We start from the raw sequence: 17,655 nt of genomic DNA on the forward strand, positions 1-17,655 counted from the left end.
GGAATCAAAAGCATGAGTTTCCTTTAATCGAAGTTTACACAAGTAACTCTCACCTTGTTCCAATACAAGAATATTGAAGCAAGTAACCTCACTTTGATGATCTATTCCAACCAAAAAAAGAATCATTCTCAACCAAAAGGAAAATTAAAGAATGAAACCCCTCATCACAAATTCTTTCCTAATAGTCTTTAATAATTTGTATAAAAAGATTGAATCACAATTCTTTCATTCATTCAATATATATATATACATTCCCATAACTTTTGGCAATTGAAAAAATCTCACATTAATTAAAAAGAAAAAGAGAATTCAATGGAAACTAAGGAAGCTGGAGTTACTAGCAATCGCTTGTATGAAGATTTTGAACCTTATTGCAAATGGCTCACAAAGGAAGGACAAAAGACTCTTGAGATTGATTTGAAGGGTATATTAGAATTCCATTATTATTTACTCTCTTTTGTATTTTAGTTCAATTTAATATATGCAATTTATATTTTAAGAGCCAATTTAATATCCACTAGAATTAGAGGCAGGGGTCTTGGGACCTTTTAGGCAAATTAGACAATTCTCTAAGATATAATTATATCTAGTCTTAACAAAAAAAAGGTAACCATATTACAATACATAGATTAAATAAAGGTTAAATATATTTTTATCTCTTGATATTTTAAGTTTAGTCTATAAAAAACTTGTATTTATTTTTAGTCTTTATTTTAATTTTATAGAGATTAAAAATATCAATTTTTTTTTTTTAAAAAAAGTTCAAAACAAGGACTACAAGTTAATAATTTTTTTTTTAAAGTAACTAAAAAGTTGAGAATTTTTTTATTGAGACTAAAAGTAAAATTTTATAAAGACTAGAAATTTATTTAACCCTTAGTATAAATTTTAGTATAAAGTTTGAAAAATTATGGATAGTAGATTTCAAAGATTTTCTTGACTATAAAACTTTAGCAAAAAAATAAGATTGAAAAATCATAGTAGATTTCAAACATCAATTTGTCAAAGTTCCAAAGCTTATAAACATGATCCTAATTGGAGATTGTATAAAGCAAGCCTCTAGTTACATTTTAAGGCCACCAAACTAGATAGAAACCTCAAAGTTGTATCTAACTTGATATGTAAATGTAAATATGAGAACCAATTTTATAAATACAAATTCAAAAAATAATAAAAAGAAAAACATCATTTAATATATTATTGAGTCATTATTTTTTGACACCAAATATTAAGCTTATATATTTACACATTCAATATCTCTTATATAAGGTGAATTTAATCAATTCAACCGATGTATGATGATATTTTTCTCTTGATTCTTTGTAGGTTTTAAAAAGGAACAACTTAAGGTCCAAGCCAACAATAAAGGGATCCTAAAAATTTATGGTGAAAGGCCTCTAGGTGCATCTAGTAAAAAATGGAGTCGTTTCCACAAAGAAATTAAAATTTCAAAAGAATGTAATGTGAATGAGATCCAAGCAAAGTTTTCTCAAGGACTTATTTCTATTGTAATACCAAAAAGTAAAGTCCTTCAATATGCCAAAGATGCAACCATGGAGAAACATTCATTATGGGGGGTACAAAATAGAAAAAGTACAACCATTAAACTTGTGCTTGGAGTAGTGGCTATGGTGGCACTAGGGACTTATGTGGCAAAAGTGGTAGTAAATAAACACCATTATGATGCATTTGACAAGGTTAATGTTGTGACTGTTTAATTTGAACATGATGCAATACATTAAAATGATTCACTAAGCATTGATTTGCTTTATTTACTATGGTAACGAGAAAGTGAGTAAGCTGTACTTGTTTTTTATTATCTTGTAAATGCTATATTTGAAGAAAAATAGTGTAAAAAACAAAAACATATTGAATTGAATTCATAGGTATATTGATCATTAAATTGAGTAAGGAGAGAGAAATAAAAGATAAATTCATTAGAACAAATAGTTAATATGTATAGGTGATTTTACTAATACAAATAGAACTGATATCTCTTATATATATTAATTCGACCATAGATGTATTTAAGTAAAATGAATTTAATTTTAAGAAAAAAAAATATTTTTTACTGAACACAATTTCTAAAAGTCGAACTCAAAAAATAAACATTGTAAATAATCAATCAACTAAAATATTTAAATTCAGAGAGCCTTTTAGATTTGAGTCCTAAAATATTTTGTATCAAAAAGATACAACCAATGAGTAAGTTTTCTTAAGAATAAGAAACTAGAATCAATTAGATGTTGAGAAAAGAATTAAAATTTTCTTTAAAAAAAATAAGAGAAATGCTAAGTGTTGTAAGGATATTCGTTAAAGAATAAAAAAAATATAATGTTGAAAATTGTGCTTTTAATATCTTAAAATTTAAAAAATTGATATTTTCTATGTAATTTTTCTTTTTTATTTAAAAAACCTGAATTTCAAATAGTTATCATTCTGGTATTGTTCAAAAACAGTTTCCCCAATTTCTGCAAACCCTAATCCAATGAGTTTCCGCAATGGCAACGGTTTACTATCAAGAGCAACGCGAATAAAAACAAAGCTACAATCATCTCTCGAAGCCACCGTTTTGGAAGTAAACGACGTGTCGTATCAGCACGCAGGTCACGCCGCAATGAAAGAAACTTCCGATAAAGAAACTCATTTCAATTTGAAAATCGTTTCTCCCAAATTCGAAGGTCAGACTCTCGTTAAACGACACCGTATGGTCTATGATCTTCTCAACGATGAACTTCAATCTGGTCTTCACGCACTTTCCATTGTTGCTAAGACCCCTAATGAAATTACACCTTCTGAAAAATGATACGGTGCGTTTCATTACCCTAATTTCAGTTTAATTTTCATCCAGTGTTAAAACCACATCATAACCAACTATGTGTATAACTCTAGAAGTAATTATAATAAAAGTAAAGTTTGTTTAACGATTCAATGATTGTGATTGATTGATAATGTAAAAACTACTTACACTGATATATATAAATTAAAACTTTATAAGTTATGTAATTTTTTATTTTGCATTTTATTTGATTTTGTTCAGATATTGGTTGTGCTTACATTGCAGATATTGGTTTCCCTATTGCAGTTAGTTTTATTGTTTGTGACTAATTGACGAGTTCCTTAATATATTTGAGTTTGTTTGATTGGATGCATGGTTCGAAATTTTACGCTGCGGACCTTGACATTGTGGCAAAATGCGGCTGAAGCGGTTGTAATTGTAGTTGTGATGTTGTTGTGGAACCTCTAAAACCTTTATATTGCGGCTGCAATTGCAGTTGCCAAACCCAATTTAGACCTATTATTGGATGTGTATATATTACAGATCTCTATTTTCTATTGCAGTTATTTTGGTGATTTATTGATGAGTTCTATGATAATTTGAGTTTTTGACTTATTGATGATGATGTTAAACTGTTTTCTTTTTCTTTGAAAAAATGTTCTCCTGAAGGCTTATCTTTTATCATTTGTTTTAAGCATTGTGGTACTGGTAAATAAGAAGAGCTTCTCATATTGAATTGCCTTTTAGATTTTTCAGTGAAAATGTGTGGCTTCATCCAAACAGGATTAGTTTCATGGACTAGGGATGTTATTTAGGCATTTAGTTTTTAGCTTTAATGTTTTGGATGAGTTTCCACTTTGTTTAGATTGTAGAATGCCTTGTGTGTTGGTATTGAGTCTGGACTAAAGCTCCAATGATGAATTATTCAGATTCCACAAAACTTTCACTTCTATCGTTCCAATTTCCGAATTTTAGTTAGTTTCCCTTGTTATATGTTGAATAAGTTAGTTCTGAGGAGCTTCTGTCAGACTTCTTCATATTTTGTCATCATTTTCCTTTGTTGCCTCTCTCTCTCTCTCTATATATATATATATATACATGCACATAATTTTAGAGAAAATAGGAAATACACTGTTAGTGTAAATTAGATTTACACTGACATCCAATGAAAATCTAGTATTCTGCCCATCACCCCATTTCGGTAACTACAAAATCTAGTATTCTGCCCATCACCCCATTTCGGTAACTACATTTTAAATTTAGTGGTATGGCATGGTAAAATGGAGGGCTCCTATTTGATGTTTTGTGTCAAATTAATTTACACTAAAAGTGTTTTCGGCCTAGTTGCTAACAACACAAAAACACTTTGGTTTAGCCATTTAGATCTATAGCCATCGAGAGTTTGACCCCGTGTTGACTTGCTTTGTCTTACTTATCGACCCGGAAAGGATCAGCCGGAAAACCAATTGTGTGTATATTTATTAAACTCTAATTTTATTATATTTCTAAGTCAATATCCACACTGTTTCTTTCAGGGGTAGTTTGGTGGAGTGTGGACATGTTAGGATAAAAGAATAAGTAAGATAAGAAAAATAGACAAGAGTATGATGGATGAGAAGTTTGAATAAATGGTAATGGCTCCACAATGGAACGATTGGTGACAAGGGATTAACAAAGAATATAATACCTTATTGTATCATGTCTCCTTATCTTGGTAACCAAATAGGTCCTTTCAGTGTTGTGTAGCACTATAGGGGACCCAAATTATTCTGAAATTGGTTACTTGGTTAAGTTGGTGTTTATCACTGCTAAAATGTTTGCTTTTTGTTTTTGTTTTTTAACCATGGTATTGTAATGACTAATGGAAGTGATTTATTTTTTATATTCCTTTCAGTCTCTTCTGATTTTGCTGTGATGGAAGGACGTTCATGTATATTGAAGTATGAAAGAAAGAATACAACAAATGGTGGACCAAAGAGAATTTCTATTTTATTGTTGTTTGGAATTTTAGTAGAGGAAGTGAATAAATGAAAGGAAAGAAAATAATTGTAATTGCAGTGCTATTTTTAGTCTGTGTTTTGCTCTGCACTATTTTTAGAAACCATGCTTTCACATATGTAAAATGTAATTTATTCATTACACCAATCAAGCTATGACTTGAGATTCATTTCCAATCAAATTATGATTTGTGATTTAAAACTGTTTTTTTTAAGGTAAAACAAGCAACTTTAATAGATATATAACATTACAATTCATTTGGACACATTGTGTTAAGACATGCATCCACACTTTAAAACACTAATGGCTAAATAAATTAAGTCTTGGACAATAATACACTTTGAGAGTACATAAATCAAGAGATGGTTACCAAATCAATATCTAAAGTCTAACATTCAAATCAATTTCTTCTGCACAAATAGTAGATAGAGGAGAAGAGAAAAATTCACGGTCTTTATTATCATCTAATTAAAGATCATTTTATTCTTATTTTTGTTGCACATCGACTATTTTTGATCTCGATTTTAGCTAAACACACCAGATGACGGAAATACATTTGTTTGATAGAGAGAATAAAAATTGGTAATATACACAAACCCAAACTTGAGCACAAAATGAAAAGTGAAAGAAGTTTTAAATAGAGTCCTGAAACATAATAGCATCAAACATAAACATAGTAAAGAAGTGAATTTCTTATATAACATTATTTATATTCAATTCATTTTAAAGTTAAAAAATTTTAAATTTTTGTAGAGTAAATTTTTATAATATTTTAAATGTACTTATAAAAAATTATTGATTTTTTTTTTTTAAATTGAAGAACTATTAAACAAGACGACTAAAACAGTTCGTTAAATAATTTTATATGGTAGATTCTTTTTATATAAATTAAAATTAAGTTTAAAATTTTATAAGGATTAAAAAAATACTTAACCTTTTATTTATTATTTTGAAAGTTCAATTACATTAACTATGTTTCGGTAAAGAATGTAGTTAATTATTTATTAGAGAGATGAGGAGAAATAATCTTTAAGTTACAAAAATTTCATGTTATTATTGTATAAAAAAATTTATTTAAATGATAATATGTTAAAATTATAAATTTAGTAGTTTACGCTATATTAAAATAAAATTATAAATTAATAATAAAAAATTAAATATAAACAGTTTTGTGAGAAAATTTTGCTTTAATACAAAATTGTTTTACAAGTAAATGAAGTTTGTTGAAAAAAGTTTGCATTGATTGTTAATGGCATATTTGATTAGAAAAATGTCCATCAAAATAAAAATGTTTTTATATAAAAGTAATTTTTATTTATTTAAGTTCCATTTGTGCGAAGAAAAACCTGAAAATGAATTGAGAAACTATAAAAAAAAGTTGAACATAAAAAACCTTTTGTAAAGTATATTTGACAAAAAAAATATTTGACCAAAATTAAGTATTTTCACATAAAAATAAAATTTATGATTTATTTTTTTTAAGTGAACAAAAATCGTTTTCCTTTTGATATAAAAAAAATTCGTTTTACTTTTGATATAAAAAAAATCGTTTGATTTTGATTTTTTTTAGTTTTAATCATAATTTTTAAGAAAATAGACCATAATAATATAAAATTTGACCGAGTTCACTTAAATTCAACTACTTTTTTTTTTTTAAACAACCTCAAATACATAGTTGTTTCTGATTTTCTCATTAAAAAATATAATCGTTTGATTTATGTTTAACAATACCTTAATTTATGTGAACAAACCATAGAAATTGCGATAGATAGTTATAAAAAAAACTAAAAAATCTTTTGTAAATCTTTAAAAAAAAAACAAAATCTTTTGTAAACCCTATCGTTTTTATTAAAAAAGATTTGACCCTATGATTCGTTATAAATATTTTATTTTAACAGCAGTTTATAATTTCCTCAATTAACACATTATTCCATTCTCTGCCCTAAATCCTCAGATTGAAACCTCACTCTCCTTCTCGTCTCTCTATCACCGCGCAAACCCTAATTCTCTCCCCGTTAACGCGCCTCACCAGGTTCCTTTCATTCTCTTTTCTTTTTCTTCTTCCTTTTCCATCTAATTATTCAATTTTTTCAATCGCCTATTTTGTTTTTTTTCCATCGAAAATCGAAGAATTAATTGTCGTATGTATTAGATCCTTTTGTGACTTTATCTGTGAAAGTTGGTATTTTTTTCTAGGGTTTGAAATTGAACCTTTTTTTTCCCCTTTGTTTTTTTATTTATGTGAACTTGTTTTTTTTTTTTGTAAGAGTATTAGATTATGCTGAATTGGAAGGTAGATAGATGAATATGCATTTGACATTGTCAATTCTAAGACTAATTATTTTTTATGAACGAAATTTTTGTTGAAAACCTTGTACTTTGCTAAAATTTGTTTCAGATTTTTTTAGAGTTCATAGGGGTGGTGATTACTTTTGAAAAGTGTTGTCTTGCTGCTGTTGCATGGCAGTGATTGAATGGATTGATTTAATTGAGTCTAATATGCTAGACAAACACCGGACACAACACTGACACAGCAACACCAATAATAATTTGAGAAAATGAATTAATTGAATGTAATCAATATGTCAAGGGTGTGTCAGTGTCGGACACCTGGACACACTTTTTATCTGAAGTGCAGGTGCTATAGAGCTTATATGGATTGATCTGTGTTGGTTTAGTTATTTGCAGATTGATTGAATTAGTCTGTGTCATTCCCCCTATTTTTTCAGTGCCCTATTTATCTCTTTATTTGGTTTTTGGCGAAGTTGTGGAGGTGGTGTTGGTTAAGTCTTATTGTTTACATTGATTCAGTTCAGAAACCTGATAAATTTTACTCTTCATGCAGTTTGTCAGCTGGAACCTTTTTTTATTCTGTTTTCTTCTGAAGAAGTGACCACAGCCACAAAATGGAGGATGATTGGGGTAATGAAACTTAATTTAATTTAGCTATTATATAATTATTTAATAACATAACTGCTTGTATCTTATATTTTTGGGTGAAAATTTTAATTGGATATGTAGTGTGTTTTTCGCTTTAAATAAATGATATGTGTTTCACAAAATATATACAATTATAATTGTTGCTGCGGATTGATTATTTTGGTTAAGAAAACCTGACAAATTACTCAAAAGTTATTATGTTTTTCAATTGATTGTTCAATTACACTTTGTTTAGTATGATGGAAAATGAAATTGATTTGAATATTTTGGGCTCATTGTTAAAGATTGATTTTAATTGATCTGTAAATAAATTATTTTCACGTTTTGAATATTAAAAATATATTAAGCTCAACTCCGTGATGTTTTTCGTTATTGCCCTCAAGTTGTAGCTTTTAAAATGCCTAATTTAGTAAGGATGGAATTGTCCATTTAGATATAGAAATAATGATAAAATCTAATTTCACACAAATCCAACCATATTTAAATATACATAGCCATAGGTATGATTTCAAAATCAAATAGATTCCTTATTATCAGCTTTTTGAACTAAAGATATACTTTATAGAGAAAAAGGATAGGCACCGTCTGTGTAGACTAGTTTTACATTGAATAAGGATATATGGCAAAATGATTGGTTCTCCTTGGACGACGGTGTAAAACTGGTCATTGGACTCTAATTTCTATATCAAATCAATTCCCAATTCCAATCAAGGTCTGCATGATTCTAACATACAACCTGTATTTATTAAATCAATAATTCAGTCAAAGCTTTCTGTGTTTGTTGTACTATATTTTTTATTGTTGTTAAGTTGAGAAATGTTTTTCTTTGTTTCAGAGGAAGAGCAATTTGCCCCTATTGATCTTAAGTTACAAGAGCCGACTAAACTTAAATGGGAAGATGAAGATGTGGATGAAGATGATGTGAAGGAATCATGGGAGGATGAAGAGGAGTCCACTCCGGTAAGGACAATTAAAAATAATTTCTCAACAGTGCATTTCATTTACATACAATTTTTATAATCTTAAAAGTTAAAAAATTGACATAGCTCATTCATAGTTAGTTAATTGTCTTCTTCTTGTGTAATTCGCTCACCCTTTTTTACTATCTTGATGCCAATACAATCATGTTGCTTTGAATCTTTTACATTTTACGTATTACAATGTGAGGGAAACTGCTATAGTTAAATATAACTTGTTTTTTCTATTTTCTTTGGGCCAAAATTGAGTGTGCTTGTTTTAAATTAAAAATTGTTTAGGTTTCTTGACTTTAACATGTAATGTATATTGTATAGTACAATTAAATGAGTTTCACAATTATTTCTAATTTAACGATGCATCATTTTTTATAATAATGATCTTTAACTGTTCCCTTAGATACTAATTGCCGATTTTTTGTTGCTTGAATAATATCACCAGGCTCCTGCAGCACCTGCAGTAAAAACTACTGAAAAGGCTCCTAAAAAACCTGCTGAAAAGAAGGGAAAGAAAGTAGAACCAGTAAAGGAAGAACCTCTGGATCCTGTGGCTGAAAAACTTCGCCAACAAAGGTTTATTATTCTGCATTTAATTTCTTTACCCTGATCCTAATCCTAATGCTCCTTTTAAATTTGATTAGTAGCAAGCTCACATTATAAAATGTCCAACACAATCTTTGTTAAAGCTAGCTCTACTTGAGCATGGAATGTTGTGGCTATGAAGGTTTGCTTTAACTACCTATGGTAGTTGCGGGAAAATAGCTTTTTTTTGGGTCTTAGAACGTGCAAATCATAGGATTCAATGGGGTTGATTAGTGGAGAAATTCTGTTGTAATTTGTGATGGAAAAGTACAAGTAAAGCCTAAGGATAAATTACTGTCACAACTTTAACACCCGACATTGTATGAAACAGAACGTGGATGATAAAGAGCCAGTACTTTAAGATGGACACACAGCATAATATGGTGATGAATGCATTAGTGAGAAAACTTGGATAGCACCCTTCCCTTGAGAAAAAGTTGGTATAACCTTATTTTTAGATAGTTTAGGCATGTGTGCAAAAAGACTTGTAGCAAGTTCAGTAAGGAGGATAAATCACATGAAGGATAATCTTGTAGTTAGAAGCTAAGGGAGACCAATGAAAACCATAAGTTAAGCTATTCAGAAGGGTACATATGTTTAAATGGTATGCTATATATAATATAGATTGCAAATGAGGGAGGGTGAGATGTACTAAGGATTGATATATTCATTTGTAAGTCCAAGCATCTCTCATTGACCAAAGGCTATCAAAGTGCAGTAGACATAGTGTCACTGACTGGGGTGGAACTTCAGCTTACTTACTACAATTAAAACTTCTGAACTTAAATGATTAGAAAATTTAACTTAAAAATATACTCATCATTCTTCATTGCAATTAACTTTGATGTATATGCAATATCATAGGTAAAGTTGTTCCTTCCTTTTTCTAAATTTATGGCTCTCGTAGCTTCTGAATGAGTACACCATATAAAAGAAATAGATGGTTAATTCAGACCAAGCAACCTACTGTTTCTTATTTAATTTACGTCTTATTCTTATGACAGATTGGTTGAAGAAGCAGATTACAAGTCCACTAAGGAATTGTTTGGTGGAAGTAATGATGAAAAGAACCTTGATACTTTTATACCGAAATCTGAGAGCGATTTCGTGGAGTACGCAGAGCTCATCTCGCACAGGCTTCGTCCTTTTGAGGTTCAACACTTCTGTTTCCTATACCTTCCTTTTAACTATTTGTGGAATGGCCATTCTAATTTTCTTCTTGATGAATGCAGAAAAGTTACCATTATATGGGTCTACTGAAGGCAGTAATGAGATTATCAATGACTTCTCTTAAAGGAGCAGATGCCAAAGATATCGCATCTTCGGTGACTGCTATTGCAAATGAAAAGATAAAAGCGGAGAAAGAAGCCAATGCTGGTAAAAAGAAGACAGGTAACTTCATCTTACTTTATAACCTTCCATGTTGCTTTTATTGTTCATGTTATCTTTCTCTCTTTTCCCATTGATCTCAAGGTTTTTGTTGTGTCTGCAGGTGGCAAGAAAAAGCAGCTTAATGTCGACAAACCTGACGAGGATTTTGTTGCCGCTGATCGATATGATGCTTTGGATGATTTCGATTTCATGTGAAATATTTTTGTTAAGTTCCATTCAGATTATTCAGTAGCGGGATTCAACATTGGAAGTTGGGACAAGATCCTTCGGCATACCCTTGTCAAAAATTGAAGAGTTCTGTCCTGTATTTTGTCCAATAAGAGTGTGCATCAGTGTCCTTTTTTTTCATTGACAATTTTTGTCACCATTATACTTAGACTTGGTCTTTCACTAGATGATTTACATAAGTTAAAAGTTTGAAGATGAATGTGTATTAAACATTGGACATCACTTTTACCTTGGGTACATTCGTGTTGGATTGTAAGAATAGAATTTGCTTTTTTTTTTCTTACTAAAAGATGTTGAACAAGTTAGTCTATTTGTCAAGGTTGGATGTTTTGGCCAATATTTATCATTTGATTAAGGTGTTATTGCAGATACGTTAGGTATAGCAGATGAATTTATACCTAATAAAAGATAAGTTAGTTGATTGGTTCAAATATTTCTGGTTAAATATGGTATTCCTTATTACAACTATGAAGTTTCATTTGGATGTTATTGAGATTAAGAATGTTGATGGGTATGTTTTGATTTGATCAGTTCACTTTGGGTCTAAACCGAACAAAAGCAATTTTAAAACGGTTTGGTCTTGGTATGGAGTTTTTTATTTCACATACGAAAAACAATGTGATGCGTGGAAAGTAAATTATAAATGTTCTCTTTTTTGTGTAAGTGGTTAAGACTTATAATCAAAGTATTAAAATTTAAGTGTTTCAATACAGTTTAATCTAAATTTTTTGTGTAAGTGTTTCAATACAGTTTAATCTAAATTTTTTGTGTAAGTGTTTCAATACAGTTTAATTTAAAGTATTAAAATTTTATAAGTTATGAAATATACTGTGGATTGCTAAAATGGGTTGGATATATCAGATCTGTTCGAGTTTTAGATTTAGCAGGGGTACAAGATGAAATTCTCAAGACTGATGTTCTTCCCAAACCCTTTTTGATCCAGTTTCAAAAAAATAGGATTAATGAGTTTTGGAAACTTCACTAGGATAGTGTTTTTTTTTACATTTTGAATAAATATTAGGGAGTGCATGCCATCAATTCTCAACCCTCTAGTATGACTCGACTCTTCCAACATTTTTTTTTATCTATATCAACACAGTGTGCAATAAATAATTGAGTCTCTTAAATATATCCATCTTATTGGTTTTTAAAAAGACAGTGTAAATATATTTACTCTCTCTTTATAAAAAAAAATGTTATTTTAGAAAGACAATTCAAATATGTTTTTTTGTTTCTATAAAATTAACCATTCAAATTTAAATTTTGTAAAATAAAAATACAATTTTTAGTCCATATAAAATTATTCATCAAATAGCTTTAATCTCTACTAAAAGAAACATGTTTACTTGTCCTTTAACTTTAAAATTTTCAAAGATTTTTTTTCAAAATTTTTTTAGCACTATAAAAAGTTTCTTCACAAAAATTTAGAAATTTTTTAACTTGTGATAAATTAAATTAAATTAAATATGAATTTTTTAATGGTAAAAATCTCGAAATAAAAGTAACAATAATATGAATTTAGAAATTGAATTTTGAACTTTTTTTTTATAGAGGTACTTTTTATAACGTAAAAATTCATTAAAAATATATATTAAATTTAGGATTTGACTCATCCAAAGTAAATAATTCACTTTAAAAAACAAATTGAGTAATTAATAATAAAATAAATAATTGATATTATTTACACGTCTATAATCGATCATAAATAATTATAATATTTACTATTAATTCACTAATTTTATCAACTTAAATTTATTAATTTAATAGCAGGGACTAAAATGTAAAAACACACGATCCTTTTAGTAAAAAAAGAGAAAAACCCAAAGCAGTTTGTGTTTGTAAGCGTGTGGAACAATGAATGGAATTCCCGCGTTTCTCTGCTTTTTCAACGCGTCACCTCTGAATGATTGCTTCCACCACACACAAACTTCACTATTCCATATTTCACATTTCTTTTTTCTCTCTTTCTCCTTTTCCCTCTGTTTTCTCTTCCTTCGCTGTTATTTCCTTAGCAGCGAAGGTTTTGCCAAACATGAACGGAAAAGCCTCCGTTTCTAAGGAGCTTCATGCCAAACACACTAAGGTCATCTTCAACCCTTTTCTATTTTTTATTTATAATTTCTTTCATTACAAGTTGTTTTATATTTTTACTGACATGTTGAAACGGTTAATAATTTTATAAAATTGAAAGTAATTGAATTTAACTGTGTGTATCAATATCATGTCGTTGTTGGAGATACGTCTTTAATTTGAAGTGTTGGTGCTACTAAGGTTTTAGCTTCTAAATTCATGAAAATATGATAACAAAATCTCTTAGAATTGTTGAAAAATATATTGTTTTAAAAATGGCTTGCTTAGTTTGTGATAATGTCTGATTACTTAATTTTCAAATGATAAAGAGAAATGACTTGTTTTCATTTTATCTTTTCACTTTTGATTAACTTAATCTTCTAACTTATTTTTCAAAAATAAGGACTTGTAAAAGCATGATACCATGCTATGGTAAGAAACATTGGATGTATTTAGGACTCGGATTTATTGAGTCAACAATTCTTGCTGTCAAGAACTTAGAATGGAATCTTAATAGTATGATCTTTATATATATGTATTACTAATTAAAGCGATAATAATGGCTATTTTACAACTGTACTCGAGGGCCGAGTTCATTGACTGCATCAAGTCCAATTTTTGTTATTTGTTGCTTAATTTTTTACTGTTGGTTTAGGATATTATGATTGTTTAATTCATGCAGTTGACCTACCCCATTTGGAAAAAATGCTTTATTTTTTGTTATGTTGTTACTTGGTGTTTTTGATTTGATTTGTTTAGTTTTTAATTTTTTTTTATGACTGTATGCAGATCTTAGAGGGGCTTCTTAAGCTACCTGACAATAGAGAATGTGCAGATTGTTGGACCAAGTATACACTTTTTCAGAACTCATTGTTTTATGTTAATTAAGAAAACACATTGATGTTTTTTTTCTTCCATGAAGCTTAAACTACTACAATATTTCATTCAATATGTTCTTTTATATGGTTTTTTGCTATACACACTTTTGTGTACTTCTCTTACTTATTTCACAAGGAAACTGGTTGCGTTTCAATCACTTCTAAGTTTTTCACTTTTCATTCACTTTGATTTTGTTCCTATTGTCATATTAACAATCAAGATTGTTTAGTGCATGTAAATATGTGCTTTTACTACTCTAAGGAATTCAAATCCATATGTGTATGCTTCATTTCTCATTGTAGCAGTGTAAATTTTAGCATTTGATCTTGAAATATTTTTATAGAAATTAACGAGGTTGTGGTTTATGGAATTTTAATATTTCAGGGCACCACGATGGGCTAGCGTAAACTTAGGAATTTTCATTTGCATGCAATGTTCGGGAATTCACCGGAGTCTTGGAGTGCATATATCAAAGGTTTATACACATTTATTTTTTCTTCTTTCTCAGTTTAGAAATTGACAATGACCGAAATTTATGATTATGCAACTAGGTCCGGTCCACGACTTTGGATACATGGTTGCCAGATCAAGTTTCTTTCATGCAATGTAAGAAACTATACAATCAACTTTTCAAATGCCCTTTTTTCTTATATTTCACAGAGCGTTTATTGGACATTACATAAAATCAATTTAATTGATGAGTGAAACTAATTACTCATGGAAGATATGATAATTGTTACAAATAATATTGTTTAGTTCTTGCAAGTGAAATTTAGATGGTGTATTCTTTGCAGTTATGGGTAATGTGAAGTCAAATAAGTATTGGGAGGCTAAACTTCCACCAAATTTTGACAGAAATGGATATGGAGTCGAGAAGTTTATCCGTGCCAAGTAAACCGTCAATCGATTCTTACACATCTCAATATGGTTCTAAATTGCCTTTGCAGTCGCAGTTGTGGTTACACTGCAAACTTTGATCTTGAGGCAAAATGCATCTGCAATGCAGTTGCATTGCCGTTGTAGAGATCTCTAAAAGCTTTTATATTGCAGTTGCATACTACAATTTAGAACTATGCATGATATTACTAGAAACATGGGGATAAATTTTTATCTACATTTCCATTTTTCTACTGTTACCAACTTGCTTAAGTTTCTTCAGGTATGTAGAGAAAAGGTGGGCTTTGCAAGGTGAACTGCATTCAGCTTCAAAGTCAGCTGAAGTGATATTTGAGTTCAAAGAGTCACCAGCTACCGAGGCCAAAAGTACTATTCAGAAAAACAGAAGATTGTCTCTTGAAGAAAGCATTCTTGTGAATCACATGACACAAATTCGGCCTCCAATAGCAAGATTTCAAGAGGTATTCATATTTTATACGAATTCATATCTTTTGTAAATACCATATATTGGTTATTATTTAAAATAATTGTATTCGGTTCATTTATCAGGCACGTTAGGTTTAGAATAGTCTATTTAAACTAATCATGTATGTATTCTTATTTTTACAACTTTGAATGCTTATGTGTTGAATTCAGGGCCCCTTAGATTTACAAATGAAGATTTCACCACCAATAAAGAGACCATCAGCATCACTTGATTTTGATAACTCGGTCAGAAATAGTAATGGTAATGTCGATCTTTTTGGCCTGCTTTCGACCGAAGATGATAAACAGAATACCTCAACTACACCTCCTACTTGGACAACATTTGATTGTAAGATTACAATTACATAACTCTTTGTTTCACATCTTCTGAATCTTTCTTCTATTTTCTTTCATTTTTTTTGTAAAACTATTAAATCAGCATCTATGTTTATAGGAAAAGGCATGTGAGTTGTGTTAGTTCATAGATTGTTGAGCTAGCTTTTCGGATAGATGCCACAAGATTACGGTTGCGGACGTTGTTGCGATGATGTAGGAACATCGAGCTGCATTGGTCTGGTGTGTACTTCTCATTTCAACTTAGTAATGCTATTTTGATATTTATGTTTATCTTCATATTTTGATTATGACCCTTGTATTTTTCACATTCTCCTATAATCAAAAGATTCATTGTTGTCTCTGGCCTTAAAATTACCTGAACTTGGTCAAATCAACTTAGAATTTTACTTGAATGGAAAACAAAAGTCGTCAACATTTTAAATGGTTAACACAGTTCATGACGTGGTTAATGAATTGTTAGATTTGATTTGTAAATTATTAACCATCTCCCGAACTTTATTATACACAAGTTTAAATGTGATTAACCTTAATTTTCAAGTGTTTTTAAATCTACATGTAGCTGGAACACCTGAAATTATGGTTAAATAATGTTCAAATTCATGGTTAATGAAGTTTAGTTGATGAGTGATGAGTTATCCAGTCCTTACATACCTATCAACGACTCATTAAATTGTGTTAACTATGTGTTTGCGTTAACCATTTAAAAAGTTGTCGAATTTTATTGTCCCAAATTGATGTTTAAATAACATTTTTGGTCTTTTATACATTGTTGGAGACATGGCATATTTCTTGAAAGAAATTGTTTGTACAGTAACCCCAATTCAAAAGAATATAGATGCAAAATGCAAAAGAAAGAATACATGATGTTGATCACGGAGTTCGGAAAATTATGCCTACGTCTCCGACCGTATGGCGATTGCAATTTCGTTCTATTAGTTTCAATATTAAGATTCCAGTGTACAACTTGTATCTATATACTACCAAATTGCAACATTATCCTTAAATCGTACTGCAGGCGCCCCACAAAGAGTAATAGCTCTCGCGCTCGAGGGACCTACCCACTTATCACTAACTATAAGCTATATCCAACAGAAATTTACAAAGTTATGTGTTTTCTCAGGTTTGCAGACTAATTTTTCCATCAAAGCGGACTTTAGCAGGATATAGCTTGAGGTAGACATTACAATGATTTGATTTGCGTTGTAACAGCTATTTCTTTATCCTTTCAAAACTACTGATTTAGATGGGAGAAAGGGATCAAGGAAATCACTGTTATTTTTATTTTCTTCCTTCACAATGTCACTTCCAAGAATATGTGATTCAAAGATGTTGTACATGAAATATATCTCTAATTAAGTTTCTTGTTATTTTTCTTGTGTACCCTTTTTATTTTTCTTATATAAATCTAAATCAACTAGCACGCTCACGATCCTCATGGTAAGTACACCCGCATAGTATTCAACTCTCCACAACCGAATTACTGAAATAGAAACTGTCATCACTCTCTCTCTCTGCATAAACGCGGGAAAACGATTCTCTTTATCTCTCTCCGATCAATTCCACCGCCGCAATAACAACTTCACTCTGATCTAACGTAATCTCTCTTTCTCTTCATCCTTTTCTTCTCTCCTCTTCTTCTTCATTTCTTTCAAATTTCGCTTTTCTGAATTTGCAGGTACATTGCTATATACGATCCTCATCAAATCGTGAAGCAATCATTGTATATAATAAGTACGCAACGAAAATCGAATTTCGCCTAATTAATTTCATTTTCTTTACGATGATAATAACCTAATCACACTTCATCTTGTTAATTAATTACATTTTCAATTCAATTTCTGTTTTCATTTTATATTATCCAAATTAACCTTTAGATTTCAATGTAATTTGCATTTCTATGCTAAATTAAATTTCAGTGAAACTTAAATAATCTGAACTGAACAATTTCCATTTCCACATTATTTGTTGCGATTGCAATATTAAGTTCATTCGGATCAAGAATTAAAGCTATAGTTAACTCTGTTTTTATTTTAGTTTTAATTTTTCTGTTTGGTTTAAAGGAAAATGAGGCCAGTGTGGGCGGTGAAAGCTATA

General features: G+C 29.8%; 2 protein-coding genes and 2 long non-coding RNA genes across 4 annotated transcripts; all 4 read left to right on the forward strand.

Moving 5' to 3' along the window:
• The first annotated feature begins 120 nt into the window (after nt 1–120).
• On the forward strand, nt 121–1,997 carry LOC101488287 (uncharacterized). Its single transcript, XR_012161526.1, has 2 exons — nt 121–424; nt 1,327–1,997. It is a non-coding gene; the product is annotated as an uncharacterized lncRNA (long non-coding RNA).
• Nucleotides 1,998–2,215: 218 nt separating this feature from the next.
• Nucleotides 2,216–4,978, forward strand: LOC101515536 (uncharacterized). Its single transcript, XR_001142927.3, has 2 exons — nt 2,216–2,810; nt 4,674–4,978. It is a non-coding gene; the product is annotated as an uncharacterized lncRNA (long non-coding RNA).
• Nucleotides 4,979–6,675: 1,697 nt separating this feature from the next.
• Nucleotides 6,676–11,212, forward strand: LOC101515212 (eukaryotic translation initiation factor 3 subunit J-like). Its single transcript, NM_001364901.1, has 7 exons — nt 6,676–6,809; nt 7,623–7,699; nt 8,553–8,677; nt 9,134–9,264; nt 10,278–10,425; nt 10,506–10,665; nt 10,766–11,212. The coding sequence occupies exons 2-7, from the start codon at nt 7,684–7,686 to the stop codon at nt 10,858–10,860; spliced, it is 675 nt and encodes a 224-aa protein (NP_001351830.1). The 5' UTR covers nt 6,676–6,809; nt 7,623–7,683; the 3' UTR covers nt 10,861–11,212.
• A 1,604-nt stretch (nt 11,213–12,816) lies between these two features.
• LOC101514771 (probable ADP-ribosylation factor GTPase-activating protein AGD15) lies at nt 12,817–16,928 on the forward strand. The gene is made up of 9 exons (XM_012711750.3): nt 12,817–12,976; nt 13,753–13,811; nt 14,227–14,317; nt 14,394–14,448; nt 14,637–14,733; nt 15,002–15,200; nt 15,376–15,553; nt 15,659–15,780; nt 16,682–16,928. Coding segments are annotated over exons 1-8 (732 nt in total). The 5' UTR covers nt 12,817–12,925; the 3' UTR covers nt 15,661–15,780; nt 16,682–16,928.
• Nucleotides 16,929–17,655: the final 727 nt, after the last annotated feature.

The sequence above is a fragment of the Cicer arietinum genome, chromosome 8 (genome assembly GCF_000331145.2).
Source record: "Cicer arietinum cultivar CDC Frontier isolate Library 1 chromosome 8, Cicar.CDCFrontier_v2.0, whole genome shotgun sequence".
Classification (NCBI taxonomy): domain Eukaryota; kingdom Viridiplantae; phylum Streptophyta; class Magnoliopsida; order Fabales; family Fabaceae; genus Cicer; species Cicer arietinum.